Here is a 23835-nt window from a genome sequence, read left to right on the forward strand (position 1 = left end):
GCAGAGCTAATGGGCTGGATTTAGCAGCTAGAATTGGTAACCAGTTTGACACGTGTTGTGAAGAAGAGTAAGGTCATGGCAACTATAGTTTCTTTATGGAGTTTTGGTTAATGATATGGAACCAAATAAGAAATAGAGGAAGGAATTAGTTTCATGAGGGAAAATAAGGAGGGTGTTTGGTATATGGTGAATCTGAGGTGCCTTTGGGATGTTAAGTTAGAAATATCTGTTGTTAGGTTTATATCCCTGTCGTTAGGGGAGACAGAGAGAGAGAGAACATGCTGATGAAAGAGGTGGTAGGGGAGAAGGCAGTGTCGTAAGACAGTCGCTTAAAATCCACGAGTACTGTTGAAACCATGGAAAGAGGCTAAGAATGAGAAGAGGAGACGGCAGCCCAGGTAGACCCCCAGCTCTTCTGTTTCTCCTGTCTAGCACCATTCGAATCTTACGTGGCCAACCTCTCCCTTCACCCATTACAAATGGTCAGTTTGCAGCTTGCTCTTTATTTCCGTTTCCTAAGCATGAACATGCTTGGATGGTAGATGAACATCTTTTTTCTGAGAAAGACTTCCTGTTCTCCTCCCTTAAAACATTGGAGGCGTTTTCCAACTTAAACGAAGCAGATTTCTCCTGGGAACTACGTCCAGAAAATAAATGCATGATCAGTGTAGTCAAAATCCTCCAAAGAGGCTCGGTGATTATTTTTAGAGTGAACGTGAAGATGAAGTGCAGGGAGACATGGCTGGAGGAACAGAGGATGGAGTGAGGGAAGGAGGAGGGACGTTGCTGGGAGAGAGCTCATGCCCTTGAGAAGAGGAAAGGGAGCTGATTCCTTAGGACAGCTTTTCTCGAACTTCATTTATTTGTCCACCACCTTCACGGTTTTTGTGAAACTCCCCATAACAAATATTTATTTTCTCTAAATTAATTTCCTTTTGAAACTTAGAAACATTTATACAAAATAGGCGATGCCACTTTTGAAAAATGGAGACCAGCGTCACTTACAATGAATATTTAGAGGACTAGTTTTGAACGTTAAAAGCTTCAATAAAAATTTTTAAATGATTGCATTCTGGCTAGGTTCTGTTGCTTGCCTATGGCTATGAACCTGAGACCTGCTCTCTCTTGGCAAAGAAGCATAATAAATAAGCATTAGAAAGGTTTCAAAGACATTCTAGCACCAAACTCAGATTTTCCCCTCCAGGTAATCACAAGGATTGAAACAAATTTGGAAAGAGAACCTTTCTCACTAAGTAATTCAATGTTAGTTAATCTTGGTACCAGAGGTGGCATTCACCCAACTCTTTGAGAAACTTGTCCTAGAATTAAAGCTAAGGACAGATGAGGAGTAAGACTGGGGACTAAACAGCGTGGAACCAGCTCGATGCATAGGGCCAATTCCCACCCCCGTCCCTTGGAGCCAACAGCAGTCAAAACTCAAAGGAGTCTGTTCTCCCTGGGATATGGGATCCTCTGGAAGACCCTGAGGGCCATGCACAGAGTCCTTAGGCATCTATGTTGGTGCTTCTTGGTGAGATGCGATCCATGGAAGTGGTCCATGGTAAGAAGAGAGCCAAGGAGGCTTGGCGCGGAAGGCTCCTCTGGAGCGGAGAGAATGAGTTGGGCAGAACCGATGCCCCCACGTGTCCTGATGGAAGCAAGTCGCATTAGCCATCCTCTTTGGCTGATGGGGCCACTTAGAAAACCTTACGTGTTGCTACCTTAGCAGCAACATCTCCAGAGAAGAAGACCCAGCAGGCAATCCATCATGCACCCACGTGTTTTATGTACAGTGACGTGCGCTGGGCCCATCCATCATCAGGGAGGGAGGGCAGTTTGACAAGGCCTGAGGATGAGTATTCCACATCACTTATTCATTAGTTTGTAAGATCTGACTTTCCAGGACACAACATAGAGTTTGAAGTCATTTGAAATGGTAAAAAAAAAAAAAAAAAAAAAAAAAAAAATGACAACTCTCCTCTCTCCACTGGTACTACGATGGGGGTGTTTTTCTGATCTCTTTGCTTTCATCAGATTAATTGCCTGTTCCTCTGCAATGGCTCAGATACAGAGATAGAGATGCTGTAAGGAAGAACAGTCTGGCTTTGAATGGTAATGAGGAAAGGGCGCATACAGTGGCTGTTCCTCTTGGAAAACTAGAACGATACATGTGCATGAGGTTTGCTAACCCATCCAGGGGCGTAACTTAATTCGGAATGTTTGCTTGGGATGTTTGAATTGGGTACTAAAAAAAAATGCAAACATTCTCAGACTTGTTGGAAGGTCATAGTTTAACCAAATATTGCCAGTTTTCATTCAGCATAGACCATCAGAATGTCAGAACTGAAAAGGACTATAGGGACCATCTCATTAAAGGCCCTCATTTTTCAGATGAGGAAACTCAAAGGCCAGAAATGATTTGCCCACGGCCAGGCCATGGAGCTCACAGTAGATGGGAAAATAAACACTGCTCCTTTTCATCTACATAAGCTAAATAAAAAGTCATCTTAAGGTAATAGAGACTACATCATCTGGCTGATGAAGAAAGGAGACCATCCAAAATTTAAATGGAAGTTAGTTAAAAATAATTCTTGTTTATGATGAATAGTTTTTTTGTCCTCCCTAGCTGTCTAGACATTAAATAATTTTTGTCTTCCTAGTGCTTAGGAAATTTGCTTAAGATAGGAGATGTTAAAAAGGGAGCAAACTGACAGGCCTGCCTACTTAGACTTTCCAATGTCACAAGCCTTTTCCAAGGGATATTTTTTTGAGGGGATATTTTACACTGAGGTAAAGGACATTTGCTGTGCTTGGTCCTGAAGCTTCTGTCATTTGGTGAAAATATGAGGTTCTGTGGCTTGTAGGTGTAAGGAATTGACAGTTCAATGAGAAAATGCCCAAGGCCCCACCCTAGTACGGGGTCTTTTAAATTCCAGGCCTCCAGTCCCTTGTGTGGATGAAAACTCGGGATTCTGCTGGAGAGAATGAAAAATTTTTAAAAGAAAACACAGGCAACCCAATCGGACAGCCTTTCTCATCTAAAGAGAAACATAATAGAGAAAGCAAAACCATACACTTTTGTCAGAATTAGATGCCATCAACTGAAATGACTGCTTTTGATGGCTTTTCCACCATGCCACTGAAATGGGCTTCCAGCTAAGGGGCATTGATCTTTCTAGTAATAACAGTAATAAGCCCTTGGATTTGTACAGAGGTTTACAGTTATGAAAGGCATTCACCTATGACTATGTTATCTCATTTGCTCCTCTTGGCAACTCTATACCGGGATTATTGTGTCCATTCTACAGATGAGGACACTGAGTAGCAGACATTGGACCTGGGGATTTTGACTCCAAGTTCAGTGCTCTCACCACTGTCTGATGTTTTCCTTCTATTCCTTACAAAAATCCACTTCATGGCAGCTACCTTACCCCCTGCTGGAAGGAAATGTGCTCAGAAATGAAAACAATGAGTGCTTAGCACGCTCCTTGACACACAGTGAGTGCTTGGCATGGGGTAGCGACCGCTGAGGAAGAGGTACCGTGGTGGGATAATTAGCAGCACAGGGTTTGGAATCAGAGCGATCTGGCCCTGAGCCCTGCATCTGGAGCTGCCCTGTGTCAGCTGCGCCACGTGGCTTGACGTCCCTGAGGACGTTCACAGCCACCTCACAAGATACAATTTTGAAATGAGACACACATGTGCATGCAGCATTCCGTAAGGTGCCTGTACTTCCTGTCCAGTACGGGGAGGGATCTTTAGCAAAAGGATTTGCTCATAGACCTTATTGTAAGGAAACAAAGCAATGCCTGCCTCACCACCAGATGTTAACATTTCACAGTGAAACACCTTGATTTTTAAGTCTCAGGTACTCAAGGGTCTCCTGTCTTTGCCTCGCTCTTGACTTTCTGCATCTAAGAGAGTGTACGAGATTGTTCGGCAGGCCCCGCGGCAACCGTGCCCCACGGAGCCGGCCTCCGTCGTCGCCAGGTACCTGTATATGATGCAGGCCGTGTTCTGGCAGGTACTGCAGTTGTTGAGGTCTTGGCCTGTTCGATAAAAGTTGCGCCTGCAAGAGAGAGCATTTGCTGGATAAATCTATGGGCAGAAGTCCCGTGGGATCCACGCGTTCTGCTGACTCGTTCCTGCAGGCAGCTTTGCCCCACTCATCGGGACCAAAGCTATGAAGTTGCGTGACCATTACCAACAGAGAAACAAGAAACCCACCATAATAGGGCCTCACATCTCTAGAGGGCTTTCAAGCACTTTCAAATCGGAGGTGTTTTCATGCTGACAACAGTCCTGTGAGATGAGTCAGTTATTCTTAACCCCTCCTGATAGGGAGGAAATTGAGGGACTTTGCAAATGAGTGGAAGAGAGGCTATTACAGTTCCCGACCCCCTTAGTGTATTTCTCTCTGTACTGTCAGAGGGCTTCTCTCTTATAAGGTAAGGCTGATCGGGATTCATATCAACAAATGTCAGTGAACAACTTCTTCCCTCTCCTACCCTTTTGTTAATTAGCTTTCGTCTTTCTTCTTCTCAGTCTGTAGGGAGCACATTTTTCTAGGGACGAACACGGCACAACTAAATAAATAACGGCCTTCCTCTCCCCAGACTGGTGCTGAGTCACCCAGGAAAGCATTTTGTGACTTTTTTTTTTTCTTTGCAGAATTGTGATCTCATTTCAGTTTCTTCTCAGTTGGTCAGTGATGGACTGCCTCAAGCCACGAAAGTGGTCAGGGAAGAGAAAGGTCAACAGTAAAATTAGTGGCTACCTTGAGTCCTTGGTGACAAACACAAATGACTGAAATGCTGAGCAAATGCAGTGACTTGCTTAGAGGATGGGGTGGGGGAAGTCCCTGCAGGCTATCATTCCCCCCCCCCATCATTTATCAGCTGGACCCCTTTCTTAATAAAAATCATTTTCGACCCTGCTGCTCCGTTGCCGCTTTCCCCCAGTCTGTTGATATTTGGAAACAAAAGCAGGTAGCCAGGGAAAGTGACTGAAGCCTGGAATTGAATGAAACCCAGTCAGAACAAAGGGAGGTCCTTGCTTGTGATTCGTGAAAACGAATCCCAAACATTTGGAGACATTTTACTAGTAACAGAAACCAATGCCCTCTCTCTCTGCCCCTATCCTGGCATATGACTTAACCCAGTAGTTTTTAATAGGAAAAAAATTCAACGTACCCTTCTGTGAGAGCCCGCGCTTTCTCCAAGTCTTGAATTACATTCAAAAGGACTTTAATTTTCTCCTGGTTCGAGTGCAGAGATTCCTCCACGGACTGCAGCCTGCCTTGGAGGTCGCAGAGCTCTCCCTGTGCCAGGTGAATCTGATTAATCCCACCGGTCTCCTGGTTGCTCTGAAGTTGGGTCTCCCTCTTTGGAAGAGAGGACGGGAGCTGATCATTTCCTGGGCAATTTCGGAACTCCGGGATGTCTGGCTTGGTGGGGTTCTTTGCTGACTGCCCCTGACACGCAGGGGCAGGTTTTGATGCATTGTTAGGTTTGGGTGACAGCAGATCTTCGTGGTTGTTACTCAGTGAAGAACAGTCTGAAGCCCCTCCTGGATGGGCTGGCTGGCTGTGGGAGCCCGGGGACGGGGAGCTGCGAGTCCGTGGAGAAGACGGAACACACGTTTCTTTTGACCGAGATGACAGTAGGCCAAAGTCTTTGTCATCAGAGTTGTCTTTGGGCCAAAGCAATTCGGGTTTAAGTTTCCCTGTGCCTGGCATGTGATTGGCACCGCTGGTGGCATTTGAGCAGGAGGGAGATCTTTCGGCATCTGTTGGCGGCACTTTTCTCGCATCACCTGAACACATATCAGCCAAAGGGTGGATGGAGTTGCTTATCTCTGCAGACCTGTCTCGGCTGAAATTGGATGCTCTCGCTGCCCAGGTCGGACTGTGGTAAATATCTTCTGGGACCTGAATGGCAGCTGTTGCTTTCTCTGAGGCTCTCCACGTCCCTGCTTCCAAGCATATGCTAACAGGCCCGTTGCTTTGCACCTTGGACATTCTAGGGAGAAATGGGTGGGGCACCGTGACCCTTCGGGGCCCATCCTCAAGATGCTGAGCCAGCCTTAAGTAGGCAAGGTCGGAAGACACAATGTCCTGTTCCGAGAGGTTGCCATTGACCTGGATGGCACTTGGGGATGCTGTTGGCATTTCCACCAGCGACTTGCTGGCTGTGAGTCTCTTCTTTTTGAAAACTGGGAAATGCTTCCTGAGACTGGGGGAGGTTTGGATCCCGATGTTCCGAAAGCCCCCTGCCTTCTGGGACCTGGGGAAGGAGAGTGAGTAGGTGGGCAGGTGATGGGTCTTGCCCATCACAGTCAGGTCTTCAGAAGTGTGGACATCAACCTCGGTTAGGCCAGGCGGCGTCTGACTGGTCCCATCATCCTTGAATCGCACCTGTTGAGATTTGCTCCTGCGGTGGTGCGGTTGCTTCACAAACTCCACTGACTCTAGACTGTTCCGCTTTAGAAGCACAGGTCGCACTTTCATATTTGGCTGGGCCATTGAGCCTCAGTGGAAAGGGTCGGAACCATACACTTCTCCCAGGCACATGTCCTTAGGTCTTTGGAGCAGCATCTGATGATGGCGTCTCAGACACCAAGACCTGCCAGCCAAGATGGAGCGGTCCTTTCCTCTGAGTCTGGGAAGTTGTGTTGGCCATGCCCAGCCTCTGGATTCCACTTGTGAGCTCTCCGTAATGCTTCCTTTGCAGTTAAAATATTATTTCATTGCACTGATAATTGCCACTTAGATAAACAATGAGTTAGGCTAATTATTAAACATCCCATCTACCAAGCAAGCTGGTGGGCTGTTTGTCAAGGGAGGCTGGCAGGCAGTTCTGATCCTGGAAAAAGCTTGCTGTCTTGAACAAAAAGACAACAAAAGTACCATTTAGGGGATAGCGCCAGACTCCCAGTGTGTGCATTCCAAAAGAAACCTGCTACGTCTGGAATAGATGGCTTCCTTTCCTGGAGCATCAGTTTCCAGTGTAAAACGGCAGGAAACTTAAGCACATCTTCTTTCCATAGCATGTAAACAGGCGGAGAAATCGCTGACCTGGGGCTTGGCTTCTTTGATGATACAGGAAGGGAACGTCCTCATTTCTGTCCATCCTAGATCACTCCTGCGGGGCCATTGTTTTCTTTCATGCTCTGCCCCTTTTCTTCAATGAGAGAAACTCGTCTTTCTAAATAGCCTCACAGAACCCAGTGGGGCATGACCAGGACAGGATGGAGTCATCTGAAGGCTTGCAGAGGGCACAGTCTCTGTCGTGGTTCACACGTGGGCAAAGGGATCCATGGTTGCAGCCTCTGGGAATCTAAGCCAAGAATGGCTGGCCCCTGGCCCAGGGACTTGGTGTCTGAGCCCAGCTGTCGTTGCCAGCAGGCAAGGAGACTCTGAAAGGGAAGAAACAACAGTCGCAACTGAGAATGCAGTTCCTAAGGATCCGCATTTCTCTCCAAAGCCCAGCCTCCCAGCTGAGTGCTTCTCAGTGGATGGTCTAGGAGTAAGTCAACCATACGCCCTCTTTCTGTTCCCTGGTGAGCAGTCGCAGTATGGCTACAGGGCCTCCGAACTAAATGCCTGTGTGCCTGGGTCATCTCCGCCTTCTACTCCCAGGTATTACTCAGCCGACTTCTATGCATCTGTGAAGTTCCAGCTAAGTGGCCCTTCCTCGAGCCTTTCCAGTGGCTCGTCCCTCACGTACACCTCCGGTGAAAGACCATGTCAGGACCCCATTAGATCTTCTCGTCACGTCCTTCATAACCCACTGCGACCATCCTGAAATAATCATTTGTGTCTGTACTATTTATTTAGTGTGCACCTCCCCCCTGCCCTGTAGCCCTAGGGTGGCCAGAGCCATCTTAGCCCCTCTTGGGTATTCCAGCCCCGCTTTGGACTCACTGTGGGTGCTTAAGGAGCACTTGTCGAAAGAGTAAATGGCTGAATGAAGGTCCTTTGGAAGCAAAGAACAGCCTGGGTATGGGGAGTCCTAAGGTATCCTGCTAGGGCCACAGGACCTAGTGAATTCTCCGCTATGATTGTCACATTTACTTCAAGACACGATTTTCCCTGACGTCTTCATTTTTTAATTGCTTTCCAGGAGATAAATATGCATAAAATTCTCTGTGGAAAGTGTACCTTGTAATAATAACAGTTACCATTTATTGAGCACTTATTTTTACCATGCTGAGAGGGCTTTACGTGCATTACTCATAGCAACTCTCGTTTACTGACCACTCACTAATGTGCCAGGTGCTGTTCTAAGCACTTTCTGAGCCGGAATTCATTCACTCCCTCCCTATCCTATAGAGGTGGATACTATCGCTATCTCCATTTTCAGTTGAAGAAGCCGAGGCCCAGAAAGGTTAAGTAAGCTGCCCAAGGACTCGCAGCCAGTGATAGAGTCAGGAGCAGAACTTAAATAGTCTGGCACGACAGCCTGTACTCAACCACACACTCCACTGCTGGCCCAATATTGCATTATTTCATTTAATCCTTACAACAAGCCCAGAAGCTGTCAGGATTCCCACTGACTGATGAAACAGAGGCCCAGAGCAGGTAAGCACTCAGTGGGGAACTGAGATGTGAACCTTCGTGTTTGTGATTCCAGAATCTGGGGAGCTGTGAGATTATGACTTTGTGATATAAGTGATTTGAGCAGAGTCTTAAAACCCCTGCAGCTCTAGAGAGATGCAGGGGGGCTATGCCCTGACCTTGACATGGCAAAGTGAACCTCCTTGCTACAGGTCCAAGGGAACACACTGGGATGAGGCCAATTTGAAGCCTGCCTGGGTTGGCCAAAGGATTTTAGAAGAAAATGAAAGTGAGAAAATAGTCTACATTCTGTCTGTGGTGCCTGCCCAGCCTTATAAAGGTTGAAACCTCTGACTTCTCTAAGCATGGGTGCTTTGCTCCTGGAACATTCTCCATTCTGTTGTGTTGGGGTACTCATTTTGTGGGTGAAGCTTAAGCCTTTTTTCTCAGTCTTCTTCTTTCTCCAGGAATTATTAGATAATGCCCATGGCAATTTAAGCTTTCCCTGTCCCCAGCTACCTTGAGAGGGACCAACTAACCCAGTGGGGTGTGGCAGTAAGTGGCAGGTCCTGAAAGAGAACAGGATACATCCGTAACATGAATGAGTTGTCAACTTGTCATGAGGCCCTGGAACTGCTCTCACTTTCTGAGTACAGCTTAGACCTGGTTCAAACCCTCCTCCTTTATTGGCTCAAGGGTTTGGGGCAATACTTATCCTCTCTGAGCCTCCGTTATTTTGTCTGTAAAATGTGTTGACGCTCAGAGCATAGATATGAGTCTGACGGGAAAAGTCAATGAGACAATGCGTGCAAAGCTCTCAGCCCAGAGCTCGGCACACAGCAGGCAAGCATAGGGGTTTGCCATTGCTGTTAGTACTGTGGTCATCACCTGCAGCCAGGTGTCCTGGAGATGCCGGAGAATGTGTGGAGAAACCACTGCCGCAGCTTTCCCAGAGCTGGTTGGGCCACTCTTGGGACAGAGAATGGGCAGAGTCTGGAAGAACCACCTCACACTTGCCTCCTCTGTCAAAAAGCAGGACTGGCTTCTGGGAGCTGCACCTTCCCATAATTCTCTTAGGAGACGTCCCTGCTGGTGGTGGGTTCCCTGGTCACTCTGTACAACAATCCCAAACACCCCGCAATTAAAATCAGTTTCCTGTGCCAATGACTGCACAGACTTTTTAGGTTTGGAAGAAGATAGTAATCCATCCCGTCCTCCCTCCCATGACTAAGTCATCTCTGCTTCGTCGTCTTCAAGTAGCCAGTGAGCCTGCCTGGATACCTGTAGTGACAGGGAGCTCACTACCCGATTTTACTCAATAATAATTATTTTTATTAATAGCAGCAAACAAGTATTGAAAACTTACTATTACTGAGCACTGTGTTAGCGCTTGGCATTAATCCTCAAGATGGCACTTAGTAAGTTACTTACACGGTGGAAAGTTCGCGAACTTAATTGTCCAAACTTGTCTGAGCCGAATGAGCAGTTAAGACTGTGAGGTTAAGTCACGTGCCTGAAACTACACAGGTACGTTCTCCATGGCTGTGCTGCAGTCTAGGTGTTGTATTAGGTTGGTGCAAAAGTAATTGCAGTTTTTGCAATTATTTTTAACCTTTCAAACCACACTTTTGCACCAGTCTAATATATGTCTACTTCTGTGGATTCCTTTGCCTAATTGTTCTCTACCTTCTCGCTCTCCTTAACTGGTCATTAGTGCTTCACTCTGGGAAAGTGAACTCACTTAGGCTGCAATTGTCTAAAGCTGGTTTTCCTAAGAGTTAATGTTTCGTGAACATCGATTATGTGCCAGGCATTGTGATAGGTGTTTCTCATTGACTCTTTAATCCTCATGACAATCTTAGAGGCAAGTGCTGTCAGCCCCTCATTCTAGAAACGAGGAAACTGAGGCGCAGGAGGTTAAGCAATTCCCAGTAGCTCACCTAGTGAGTGGCAGAGCTGACGTTGAACCCAGGGACTGACCCAGGAGCACAGGCTCCAGACCCTGGGCCTTCCTGCTGCCGGCAGGACCGGGGAAGGGCTCCTTGTGCAAGGCTGCCAGGCACGTGTCCAAGTCCCTCCACATTTTCCTTCCGAAAGTCAGCCCTTATTCTGGTTTTAGCCCCGCTTCTTCTCCAGGACATTTGTGTACTTTACGGATGTTTGCTTTTGATCTTTAAAAACAGTTGGTTTTCTATTTTTAAAGCGATTACATGTTCGTTGTGAAAATTCAAATAATGGAGATAAACAAAAAAGGAAGAAAAATCATCTGAAATCTCAGAAAGAGCCACTGTGTACCAACGATTTAGTGAAGCTCGCTAGGCTGTGCTGGGCTCGTGCATCACTCCACAGGCAGGTTCCCAGGGAGCCGTTTGTTTGTTATTGAAAATGGGACGACGTGGAGAAAGTTTCATATTGTGGCTTAGAGATTCACACCATCCTTTTAAGTAGGCTAATAGGACTCTGTTGTCTGGTTACACCATGATTTACTTAAATATTATCCTTTTGTGGACATTTAGGTTGTTTCTAAATATTTGGTATTATTAATAATCCTGCAAGTGATATTTTTTTGGTAAACCTTGGAGGACTTGTCTAATTATTTCCTTGGAATAAATTCCCCGAAGAAGAATTAGTGAGTTAAAGTACCCACACATTTTACACTTTGTTAATATCATCACTTTTTCTTCCAGAAAGTTCTAATGTGTAACCCCACTATTCCCACATGAGCAGGCCTTTTCACCAGACCTTTGTTACTGTTTTGGTCAGTTGCTGATGTGTTTTTTTTTCATCATTGCCAGTAAAATGGGAGGAAAATTGTCTCTGACATTTCTTATTATGGAATTTATTTAAGACTGGGCATTTTTCCATATGTTTATTGGTTTCACACTACATTTGTCTAAGCAAAGGATGAAAAGTTGAAAGTGACAACTTGAACAATTAAGCTAATATGGAAACTCTTGTGTTCTAGGCATAACCTAGGAAGCTTAGCACATAGAAAATTTCATTTAAAAAAATTACATAGTGATATTCCAATTATTCTGCCCCTAGTGCCCTCCGTGACCTTTGCACAGATGTGTTGCGGGGAGGACGCCTGGCTAGAGGGAATGGCCTTCTGCAGGCCTCAGGCCGCAGGGTCCCAGTTCACCATTCATTCATCGGGCCTTGGTGGTTGGGGCTAAATTAATATCCCGGCCAGCATCCAGAATCGCCCCCAGAGGGGGTGGCGGCAGCCCTTGGCATGCCCAGCGGCCGGGCGTGATGGCTGATCTTTGCGACACTTTATTTTCTCCTCCCTTGACTCTTGACGTATTGAACGCTAACCAACTGTTTATGTTCCAACCATGTCTGGTTCATACTGGAGGGGAGTCGTGAAATCAGGGTCCGTGGAGTAGGTACAGAAACAATTTCGTACTGTCTCTGTGGGTCACAAACTTTAGACTTTCTCTGGGACAGACGCCAAGTTCTCTTCTCTGGTGTTCAGGCCCCACCTGGAAGGATTCAGTGCATGGGCTTTAGCTTGTGACTGAGTCGGACGAGAAGCCTCCATAGTCAGACTATGGACCTGCAACAGGTGATTTGGCCTCTGTGAAAACCACACGGACTTGTTGTGAGGATTAAATGCACGAATCTGTAGCAGATGGTCCGCGTCCTCATCAGATAGACCTGACTGGCGACTGTGAGGTACCCAGGAGTGGGCTCGGCCCATCCACGTGCCCTCTGGAGAGTAAACTGCAGGTACAGTTCCAGGAGGCGTGCCAAGACTGCTGCCCTTCTCCCTGCCACTTCCCCACTGTGTACCACTTTGGCACCGCGCTCCCCTCCCCGTACAGCGATCATCTGCTGACCTTCAGCCTCCTCGTCGGCTGACCTTCAGCCTCCTCAACTAGACCGCAAGCTCTTTGACAATGGGAAGTGATCACAGTCCCCTGGGAGCCCCTGGCCCTTACCACCAGCTTGATACAGAGATGGTGTTAAGTGAATTGTTTCCAAAGGAATGAATAGAATTCCGTACTACCTTGTCTGCCTTAACTTCTAGGGCATGGAATAGTTGTATCGTTGGCATGGAATAAACATTTTTGTAACTAATTAAGAGCGAACTCATGAATTCACTTCCAACTTGCTTTTCCTGTCAGAGCTACATCATCACTAGGTCTTCGGGGTGAATGAACGATGTCTGTCCTTTAGAGTATTACGCTTGCTTTATCTATGACTCAGGTTTAATTGGTTAAACCTTATAGAGAACCTGTTATGACCTGCGCAGTGAGATAAACATGGCAGAGATTATCAAAAGGAATAGACCTGATTCCTAGTGTACTGCCAAGAAGGGGCCTTGAAATGCCACCTCGCATGGCGTCGTTCCATGGGAAGTGGTGCAAAATGTGGTACAGAGTTGAGGGTGACTGGAGAAAACTATACGATTCATTTCATATATTCAAATCCTGTTTCAAGCATCAGAGGGATTTACATTTTAAATGGGTTTGAGACTTCACCCTTTACTCTGAGTCAGCATTTTTTTTTTTTCTTTAAAGGGCCGGATAGTTAATAGTTTCAGCTTTGCCAGCCATACGGTCACGGTTGCAACTATTCAACTCTGCCGTGTGGCAAGAAAGCAGTCATAGACAATATGTCCCCAAACGACTGTGACTATATTCCAATAAAACTGAATCTGTAAAACAGGCAGCGGGCCGGATTTGGCCTGAGGAGCGAGCCAGTGTTTGCCAGCCCCTGCTTTAGGCCATGGGGAGTCATTGGTGGGTTTTGAGCAGGGAACCCTTGATCAGGTTTTGTTGTTCAGAGGAATCTCTATTTGCTGACACACTGCCATCTCCCTCCTTCTGCACTTACAGTCGGTAATAATAACCTTTACTATTTATACATACTTTTCAACTTACAAAGCATTTTTAAATCCCATGTAATCCCTACTGGCAAGGTTGGGAAGCATTACCCCCCCATTTTCAAGTAGAGGAATCAGCCCAGAAGAGTTAGGTGGCTTGTCCTAAGTCGCAGAGGTGGAAATGGAACACAACCCCCCTGATGCCAGCCTCAGAACTCTAGTGAGGACCCCAAATCCCCCGACTTAACTTAGCCCACCAGATGTCTCCCCTCCACTTAGCCAGCCAGGGGGATAAGCATTGTATGTGCTGCTCAGGTTTTCCCAGCTGGAGGGGGCCTTCTTAAAGAGTGGGGGTGTGTCTGACCCGCCTCTGCTGAGTCTGTGGGAGGCACTTCACAAATAACTGCGGATCACTCACCCTTTGTGGTCTTGTGGCTCTTCACATCAAAGTTTCCCTTCCCTCCATTTGTATTCAGTTAATTGCTTGGTCAAATCTGTTGGCAGGCATTACTGCACACCCATCAAAGAGTTAACGCTTGTGGTCCAAGCCTTTCTTTGTCTTTTCAATTTGAAAATTGCCCGGCCGCTTTCTCAATAAGGAACAGAGGGCTAATACATTTTTTCGGTCTGTCTGAATCCACACACACACCCCCACACACACACACATAATCAAGCAGCCAGAGGGAACGGCTTTCTTTTTTCCGTCTGGAATTAGTAAACATAGGTGTACGTGGGGGCAGGGTTAGGTAACAAAAGGCAAGATTAAGGTCAAAACTCATATATTTGGAGTCTAGAAAGATGGTGATCATGAAATTGTTTTTTTCTCATTTCTGAACATGCCATGTTTAACATTTTCTCACAGTTTATGCTGTCTGCACCCAGGTCGCCCCCATTTCTCCTGTGTACCCCGAAAACAGAAGTCTCTATTCTTGTCCCCTGTACCATCCATCCTCCACATAGAAGCCCGAGCGATCTTTATAAAATTTAATCAGATCCCATCAGGCCCCCTTTTTGATACTCTCCAAAGATATCTTGCCGAATTTAAATTGACATCCCAACTCTTTGCAAAATCTGCAAGAACCTACATCCCCTGGCCTTGCCTGCCTCCCTGACCTTTGTCATCTCGTACCACTTTTCCCCTTGCTGTCTATGGCCTGATCGCCCTCACCTGGACACGGCAGATGCATTCTCGGCATCTGGCCTCCTCACTGGCTGCTCCTTTGGTCTGGACTGCTCTCCCCCAGGTCTTCCCCAGGCTGGTCTCTGTCCCCTGGGAGCCTCAGCTCCAAGGATGTCCCCTCCAGCAGGCCTTTCCCCAACCTCCTCTCCATCCTCTGTCCCTGTGGGCAGCAGCGCCCGCTTCTATTACCGTGCTTATTTATTTGGTGATTGGCTGTGTCTGTCCTACTTTATAAAGGAACCTCAATAAGCATTTATGGAAAGAATGAGTGAATTAATTCTTGTAGTTAGAGTCTTCAAGAAATCATACAACCTTAGAAATAGAACAGAGAACGTTCAAACTTTACCCCTTGGGGAGCGTCTCATTCAGTGGTTTTCAGATCTCCTTTAGCCATGGAATTGTATTGCCAAACCCAAGGAAGCCCAATCCTAATACCTAAGACAGAATAAAGCCGAGCTTTTCTAGTAAAAGCGGGGGGTGCACTGCTCCCCCAGTCACTGGGAGCCACACCCTGGAATCCTAATGCTTCGAGCACGCCCCGTTTAAAAACCACTGAGACAAACCCTCTCATTCTACAGAGAGGGAAACTGAGGCTCTGAGCAGCTCTCCACTACCTGTAAAGTCCTCCAGAAGGACAGGGTTGTAGGTTTGTATTCCAGCGCCCAGCGCCCAGGCCGGTCCCTGGCACAGAGCCGCAGCTCAGGGGCCGTGGTGGGCTGTTCAGGTGACCCAGCCAGTTGAAGGCAGAGATAGAACTGGATGCCGAGTTTAGGGCCTCTGATCTCCAGTGCAGCAGGGAGATGGCTGAGGGCCCCTGGCTTCCATGTGGCTCAGGTTCAGACGCCTCCTTTAGAACCAGGCCAAGTGGCGATGACCCGCCCGCCTCCTGCTCCCAGGGGCCTCTCACACGGCTGGCAGGTCGCCAGCACTGTCCTTTTCTACCACTTCAGCCGTCTCGTGTGTTTGTCAAAGAAACAGGGATGGTATGAGTCCCATCTTTCTCTACCTCCTTCCATTCGGATTCTCTTTCTTCTCCTTCCTCTTCTCTTCATTAAAAAAATGACAAAATGTTTCAGGCATGAAAACCAGCAGAGAGGAGAAGACAGTGAACACAATACACACGACGAACCCACCGCCTAGATTCAGAAAGGAAATGTCACAAATCCAGCTGAAGCCTTTCTTCTTTGTTTCCGCTCCCCTCTTTTCATTTCCCTCTTCTGTCTTCCCCTCCTTCTCTTCTTTTCTCTTTCTGACTTCTGCTTTCGCTGTCCATCTTCGCCCAAGTCCTTGGCCTGCCACCTCTCTGGCCCCCTTTGTCACCCTCCTCCCTCCTCATCCTCGTCCCCTTCTACCTTCCTTCTTCCCCTCTGGCCCCATCTCTTGCCTTCTCCTTGTCCCCTGCGTCTTTAGTTACTTTGGAAAGTCACCTCCAGCTCGCTCTGTTTAGGGTAAAAGTTTCACTACCATCACATGCTGGCCGGTTCATGCAGCTTCTTCTCATAGAGGAAAGAACAACCGCCTGACAGAGCGCTATAGTTTACTTGGCTCTCTGAATTCTTTCCAGAAGGTTTTTCTGCTATCTCTCACTGCATTTCTATTTGACTACATCACTGGGGACATTTTCTTACCATTTTTAGGTTATGTAGTCTTTGGACTTTAAAGAATTTGACTTACTCTCCTAGGGGAGCTGCCTGCTCAGACATATAGAAGCATCTTTTGGGTTTATCATCAGAGGAAGAGCTCTGTGTGTCAGATGGGAGTGGGGGGCCCAGCACTGAGCAGTTATGTCTCACTCCCCTTCTCCATCAGCTCAAGCCGGAAAAGCCAACCCGAAAATGGACAGCCAATGATTTGCATTTCTGTGAACAGACTCATTCACAGGGTACAGAGCTGGCTCAGGGCACGACTAGGTTCTTTGTCAGTGTCAAGGTGTTGACACTTCCTGTTTCAATATGGGGGAGGATCTGCTTGCAGTGGAAGAAGGCAAGGAACTCCTTCCCCATCTCAGCACCACCTTCTTTGGTTTTGTGGCACCCGGGAACTCTGTTTTCCTCCTAACTAGTCCGAGTTTACACTTGGTGGTCTCATCCTGCAGCTTACCTACAGCCGTTATGAATAAAACTGGAAATGTCTTTCCACCTCATACTTAGTTGATTATGAGATGAGTACTTACACTAAAAATAAAAAGGATTCCAATGACCCTTTGCTCTTTAATAGCAATGCTAAGGTTGTCAAAGTGTTTTCAGATGCACTAGCCCGTTTGGCCTTACACGTTCTGCCAGGACCAGGTATTATCACTCAGTTTGCAGATGAGGAAGCTGGAAGGGAGGGGATGATTTGCCCGAGACGCGTGTGCTGTGGCAGTGCCAAAAGAACCTCTGAACTTTATGAGATCGGGAGCTTTCAGTACGATCAGGGCACTGGACTCTCTGCAGGCCCATCAGAGGTGCCTAGGTTGAGGGCCAACAGAAGCGGCCCAGAGTAAGGGCTTATCAAGGACCCCCACTCCCAACATTCACACACCCGCCATGAAGGGTTGTCAAGCCCTGTCTGCAGAGCTCCTCCCGGCCCAGTGCTGCAAAGCATTGGCAGGCAGCTGCAATGAAGGCTTTCCCGCTTCTGGATCCCTGCCTACACTGCAGAATTTTCACAAGGAGAAGGGAAGGGGGGAAGTGGATGGTCTGACTTAATCACAGATGAACTGACAACTCAGTGGCAGCCAGCAGTTTGCAGAAACGACGGGCTCCAGTGCTGTTAGTGAGGCAACCCTTCATTTCTGAGACGGGTAAACAGTGTGCCCAGCCAGTATCATGTGCAGCACATAGTAGGTGCTCAATAAACAGTGACTGTCACTCTTCTTATTTTTACCATGATCACTACTATGCACTGGGTCTCAGGTCACACAGAGATAGGACAAAATCCCAGGACTTGAAAGTCCCTATGGGAGGCTACAGCGAATCTCCAGCCGCAGCCCAGCCTGCACCCAGCTCCAGCCCCCTTCTCACCCTCCAGGGTAGGAGATAGAGGACACTGAGCTGGGGGTGCCCTGTTCCTCGTGGTCTGGGGGATCCTCACTCCTAGCCACCGGCACTCACCCGACTCTTCTCCCCTGCCCCTACCTGGCCTGAGGAGAGGTGGGGGCATTCATTTATCCTCTCCTGTTGAGAGTGGGATCACGTTCCTGGAGCTCCCCCATGCCCCCTGCGTTCCCCAGACTCCAGCACTGGGGGTCCTGCCCGCCCTCCGTGTCCCACTCTCACCACAGCCCCCGGGGGGTAGAGGCAGCATTCTATCTCCTGCAATGAAATACTTACAATTATTTGGTGGGGCCTTTTTCCTACAAAAAGTTATTCCCATGCTCACACCTATGCTTGCTGAGTGACCTAGAACAAGTCACCTAGTGTCTGAGCTCAGTGTCCTCATTTGAGAATGAGTATATTTGGCTTGCGTAATGAAGTCTCTGGCATGTAACAGGTATAGTCAGAATCAGACCTCTTGGCTTCCTTCTTTCCTAGTTTCTGGCATGGACACTGTCCCCTGATTCCCCCTGTCTTACCTCCCCACACACATACTCATGTCTTGCCTGAACATGGACCTTTATATGAATGACACGGCCTCCAGCCAGGGCCTGGCCGTCCTCCACGATCCCTGCTGGCCTGATGACTGTATCCCAGCACCATTTTTGTACCTGGCCTGCTGGACAGGGCACAGGGTTGGAGGGAGCATTCAGAGCATGTAGGCAGATGATGAGGGAGCCAGAAACCACTGCTGCTGGGGGACAATGGTGAGTAACTCCCCAAATCCCACAGCAGCCTTAGGGTCAGGTCCCGAGCCTCACGCGGCCATAGCTGCCGGGAATGGCTCTCTTCATCTGCAATATCGGGACCCCTGAAGTCCCCTGTAGAGGGGCGTGAAGTGTCTGATCACTTAGGTAGTGTAGCATGGTGGACAAGGGCCTGCATACAGTTTGACGATGGGCTGCCTAGGTTTCTGGCTGGCTCTGCCACTTTCTGAATCTATGAAGTAGACTAAATTATGTAACCTCATTGTGCTTTGGTCTCCCCATCTGTAACATGTGGCTAATAATATTACTCTGTAAGTTGTCTGTAAGATTTAAATGAAGTCACATTTTATAACATTCACAGCAGTACTTGTCAGGACAGAGGCACTTAGCGAATGTTGGCTCCTTTTATCGTTGCTGGTATTAGTACTGGCGGCATCATTACCACGGTTACCACCAAAGAGTGAGAACCAACACAGACTTGTATTACTCACCAGTCATGCCACTCAAACTCTTATCTGTCAAACACTAGTACTTATCATCCATCGCTGAGCTACTGCTCAGAGTGGGTGTGAGGATTGATTGATAAAACAGAAGCGGATATATGAGATAATTGACAAGAAAAAGCAGATACCATAAAACAAAAGGCAGTAGTAACTGATGGAAGGTAGATGACCAAGAACAAAGTTGGGAAAGAGGAGAAAACCCGAGCATATACTTTGTGAGCGTCCTAGTAAACCATGGCAAAAAGGGAAACCCGATGGGACATGTCATTATCGTTGCTTAGCTGGGAAGTATATTATTTCCTGACTAGAACCTTCCGCTCTAAGAAAAATTTGTAAGAATATTCATTATGGATGTGTTAGCAAATCTAAAGTTTCAGGCCTAAACTCCAGGAGAAAAGAGAATTCTGATGACATTTGCAAAGTATCACCGTAAGCATGGTTAAGGAATGTGAGCTCTCTAGTCCAGAAAAGGAGAATGGCGGGGGGAAATGATGTTCCGTTTGAAGACTTAGCCACCACATCAAGTGGGGAGCAGCATTGTGCTGAGATGTTTCTGGAAACAGAACCAGAACTCCATGGTGAAATGCCTCAAGGAGGCAAATTGAGTTCCAGCTAAAGACATAAAAACAGCCAAACCCTAGTAACCCACCAGAGTGGTGAACTGGCCTGTGAGCTCCCTGTCCGTGCAAACAGTGGTCTGGATCACTGCCTCATCGCCACGTGTGAAGGCCCATGGCATGGTCGGGGAGCACAGAGCTGGCTCCTGCTCCCCGGCCACGTTCTTCTTCTCCAGGCCTATGTGATATAGGAGCAGACTCTCCAAAAACGAGACCAGCTTTCTGCCTTGAATGTGGATTAAGAACTCGAACAGAAACCATTCCCCACAAAGCTGCCTACTTAGAAATCAACGGGCAGGCTGGTTAGAGCCACCAAATCACTTGAATATATTATTTAAGATAAAGATGATTAGGAAATCATTTGGCCAAGCAATTGTCAGCGGATTTGGGGAAACATTCCCCTTGTCAGAAGTGACCAAGTCCCCTGCCACCAACCTTCCCTGTGTGTCCCATTTACTATCAGCACAAGAAATTATGCAACCCCCTGGTCCCAAAGCTCTACCCAGCTCCGCTCCATCCAGGCACCGTCACCTGGGCTGCCATCTTCTTCCTCACCAGGACTCCCTGGGAGGGCATGTCTTGCTCAGCATCATATGACCACTGTCTGTGGAGAGTCTGCCCCAAAGCACACAGCTGCCTGTAACATATAGTTAGGAGCGTGGGTTCTACAGCCTGACTGCCCGCATTTGAATGCTGGCTCCATCATTTACTAGCTCCGAGCTCTTTGAGACTCCGTCTCCTTATTTGTAAAATGGAATTGATAAAGAGTGCCGTCTACACACACACACACACACACACACACACACACACACACATTGTATAAGTTAAATGAGACAATGGGAGTTAAGCTTGAGCATAGTGGTTGCCTCATCTATTGTATCAAGGGTTGGCAAACTATTTCCTTCAAAGGTTACATAGCAAATATTACAGCTTTGGAGGCCACGTGGTCTCTGTTACAACTGTTCAACTCTGCCGTTGTAGCATGGAAGCACCCATAAATTAATTCCCATGGTGGTATCCCAATACACCTTATTTACACAAACACTTTGTGGGCAAGATATGAGCCAGAGTCTGTCGATCCCTGTAAGCACATGAAGCAGCAATGAGATAACCAGGTGGAAAACGTCAGCACCTGGAGAGGCTAAAGGGGAGAAATAAAAGGTTGTAAAATGGTGGTTTCAGCAGTAGCATCAGAGGTTAATAACTCAGGCTGTGACGTCAGATAGATCTGGGTTTAAATCTGGTTTGGGTGAATGGCTTATGCTCTCTGAGCCTTGGTTTCCTAATATATAAAATGCAAAATGGCAAGTAAAAGGGACCTATCTCAGCTGGCTGATGTGCGAGTCTATCCATATATCATTAAAAGAGATAATGAGACATCCTGTGTTTCCCCAAAAATGAGACCCAGCCGGACAATCAGCTCTAATGCGTCTTTTGGAGCAAACATTAATGTAAGACCCGGTCTTGTTTTACTATAATGTAAGACCAGGTATAATTAATATAATATAATATAATATAATATAATATAATATAATATAATATAATATAATATAACATAACATAACATAATATAATATAATATAAATATTGGGTCTTATATTAACTTTTGCTCCAAAAGACGCATGAGAGCTGATGGTCCGGCTCGGCCTTATTCTCGGGGAAACACGGTGGTGCCAGGCACTTAGTAAGAGCTCGATAGATGTTGGCAATGCGGATGGTGATGACAGGTGACTATTGAACTGAACAGAACCAGAGTGAACCACAGCCTCCCCCGCCTCAAGGAAGCCCCGACGGTGTGGCTCACGTGGTAGAGCAAGGGCTTTCGATCCTGAGAGTGCCTGGTACCCCTGCCCTGAGCCTCCTATTTCACTGTCTGTAAGTGGGGCCGGTACGCGTGGCTGTCTCCCTACAGAGGTAGCTATAATGAGACCGTGGAGGGAGCGACTCCCTCCCCCTACCTAGAGATCTGATGCCACGTCAGCACCAGAATCAACGACTGCAGTCCGTCCGTGTGTCAGAAATGATCCTTGACATTTCAGTGCTGCCCTCCTCCAGGGCAGCTGAGGATAGCAGGGCCAGAAGATGAGTGATGCAGAACAGCAGATCCTGTCCTGGGCTGCGGGGAGCCGCTTGGAGCCTTGGGTTTGGAGCAGCTGTGGGAAAGCCCCTGGCTTCGGATTGCTTTCGTGTGATATTAGTGTCTTGGAAATGGACCATTCCGCATAGCACATTTTGTTCTGGGAAGATATTGCTGTCAAAGGTGAGGCTCACCATGCTCCCTTCCACTCCTGTTGACTCACGAAGACTGTCTAACAAATAGGTCTCCTCAGTGTTCATATTGTGGTGGGTTGTTTTTAACCCCAGAAGTTTTTGTTTCTTACTTTCTTTGTCTCAGGTTTCCCAGAAGAAAAAAAAGAAAGAAAGAAAAAATATATATATATACATATATATACATATATATGTATATATATACATATATATGTATATATATATATATATATACACACACACTTACATATATATACACATATATTAATATATGTGTGTGTATATATATATATATATATATATATATGATTAGGTGATTAGAACAGAGAGGTCTTATAACATTAATTAGGGCTGTAAGAGTCCAAATATTTACAGCCCTAATTAATACTATAAGACATCTCTGTTCTAATCACCTATCTTATATATATATTAATTGGTATTAACTTTAAATTGTGTCATCCTTCTTCACCATGTTCATGGGATTCTCATAAAGTGTCCTGTCTTTTTCCCCATCACTAGAAACCCCAAACTCTTTTTTTCCGTTCCTTTCCTCCCTCTCTCCCTCCCTGCCTCCCTCCCTTCTCTGCTTTCTCCCTTCCCATATTCTTCTATTAATCACCCATCTGGTGCCAAATACGTGTGGTGTTGGGCATCAGAGGAACGTTCACATTCTCAAGTCTAAAGGATGCGACGGGCAAGTTACAGACAGGATAGTAAGGGGCAAGTTCTAAGCAAGGTCAGAGTACCGTGGAAATCCAAGTTCAGGACACCTAACCTGTCGCTGTAGTCAGGAGATACTTCCTGGTGGAGGGGACACCAGAGCCATGCTTTGTAGGATGAGTAGGAGGTCACGTAGGTGAAGAAGAAGGAAGGAGCAGACTAACGATGTGCCTAGTCTAACAAGGAACAGAAAGGTCTTCCCTTCCACCTGAACTCGGTTATTGTGGCGGGGCCAGAGGCAAGTGGGAGACGTCTGGAGAAGACTGGCTCGCACAAGGCTGGGCGTGAGGGACTTTTTACGCTACACAGACCTAGACCTACTGTCAACATCTGAAAGTCGACGTAAATTGTACATTTATGAAGCAAACTTAAGCGTCAAGTTCCTCTGTTTGGCTGTAATTATGTCAAGAATGTGTCTCCTTGGTCCACTGCTACTAATTAAAAGCTTTGATTAGCAGTTATACACGCCTTTGATGAATGAGGTGATAAAATAAGTTAATTATGACTTAATATGTAGAGTTTGTTACCCATTATCTTTCAATACTCACAGTCTGTGGGGAGAGGGAGAGCAACAAAAGGGCTCTTAGTGGTGAAAAAACTGAAAAATATTTTCTCCTATCACCAAAATACATATAAAACCTGTTCTGGAATTGAATGTTAAGTCAACTGATATACAAAAACAAGCCACTCATTGATCAGAAACTCACCATATACCTGTCACTATGGGTCGCCCTGGGGCACAACTGGTATACCAAATGGTCATGGTCGTGCTCGTTTTGGAACTTAGCTATGAGTAGGAAAGGTCAATATTAACCAAAGAAACACACAAATAAATATGTAATTATACAATGTGCTACATGTTGTGAGAAAAAAATGGGGTCCTGTGAGAGAATAACAGGGAACCTGAATTTACATCAGGGATGAGGAAAGTACTTTTTGAGGAAGTTTAACTTAAGTTCAACTTTCAGTTCAAGAGGGATGGTGAGCATTATCTAGGTGAAGGGGTAGGCATGGAAAGAGGGTGCTCCAAGCAAAAACGTACTGTGCATACTGGCCCAGAGGCGAGGAGGTGCTTGGCCGATGGAATAGCTAAGTAAGGGCTCCTGTGGTTGGAGCCCAGGGAACAGGCTGAGGTTGGCCCTGAGGAGGTGGAACGGAGCCATAATGTTGGTCCTGAGGGGTCTACGGTACATCTTCTGGTTGATTCTGAAAACAGCAGGATGACTTTAAGAGTGTTAAATGTTAAGACGCACAAACATACACGCATACGCAAGCACATTTGTATTTTAAAATGAGTTTTGTGGTTAGTTGTCCTGAGAAAAATGGGTTGGACAGGGACAAAAGCAGAAACAGGGTGACCAGCGAGGTGACTATT

The 23835-nt window shown here is 46.7% G+C and overlaps 2 protein-coding genes across 3 annotated transcripts in view; one reads left to right on the top strand and one right to left on the bottom strand.

Annotated features, from left to right (window-relative positions):
• Nucleotides 1-23835, top strand: part of DOCK2 (dedicator of cytokinesis 2) — a 362510-nt gene that overhangs the window by 177376 nt on the left and 161299 nt on the right. The window lies entirely within an intron of this gene.
• INSYN2B (inhibitory synaptic factor family member 2B) overlaps nucleotides 1-23835 on the bottom strand; it is a 107588-nt gene that overhangs the window by 11320 nt on the left and 72433 nt on the right. For both annotated transcript variants that reach the window (XM_019741025.3, XM_074313882.2), the window contains exons 2-3: nucleotides 5193-7416; nucleotides 3995-4069 (exon numbers count right to left, since the gene is read on the bottom strand). In XM_019741025.3, coding sequence (XP_019596584.3) covers nucleotides 3995-4069; nucleotides 5193-6523 — 1406 coding nt within the window. In that variant the 5' untranslated portion in view covers nucleotides 6524-7416. The remainder of the gene's footprint in view (nucleotides 1-3994; nucleotides 4070-5192; nucleotides 7417-23835) is intronic.

This window comes from Rhinolophus sinicus, chromosome 5 (assembly GCF_057876585.1).
Source record: "Rhinolophus sinicus isolate RSI-liver-muscle chromosome 5, RSI-T2T, whole genome shotgun sequence".
Classification (NCBI taxonomy): Eukaryota; Metazoa; Chordata; class Mammalia; order Chiroptera; family Rhinolophidae; genus Rhinolophus; species Rhinolophus sinicus.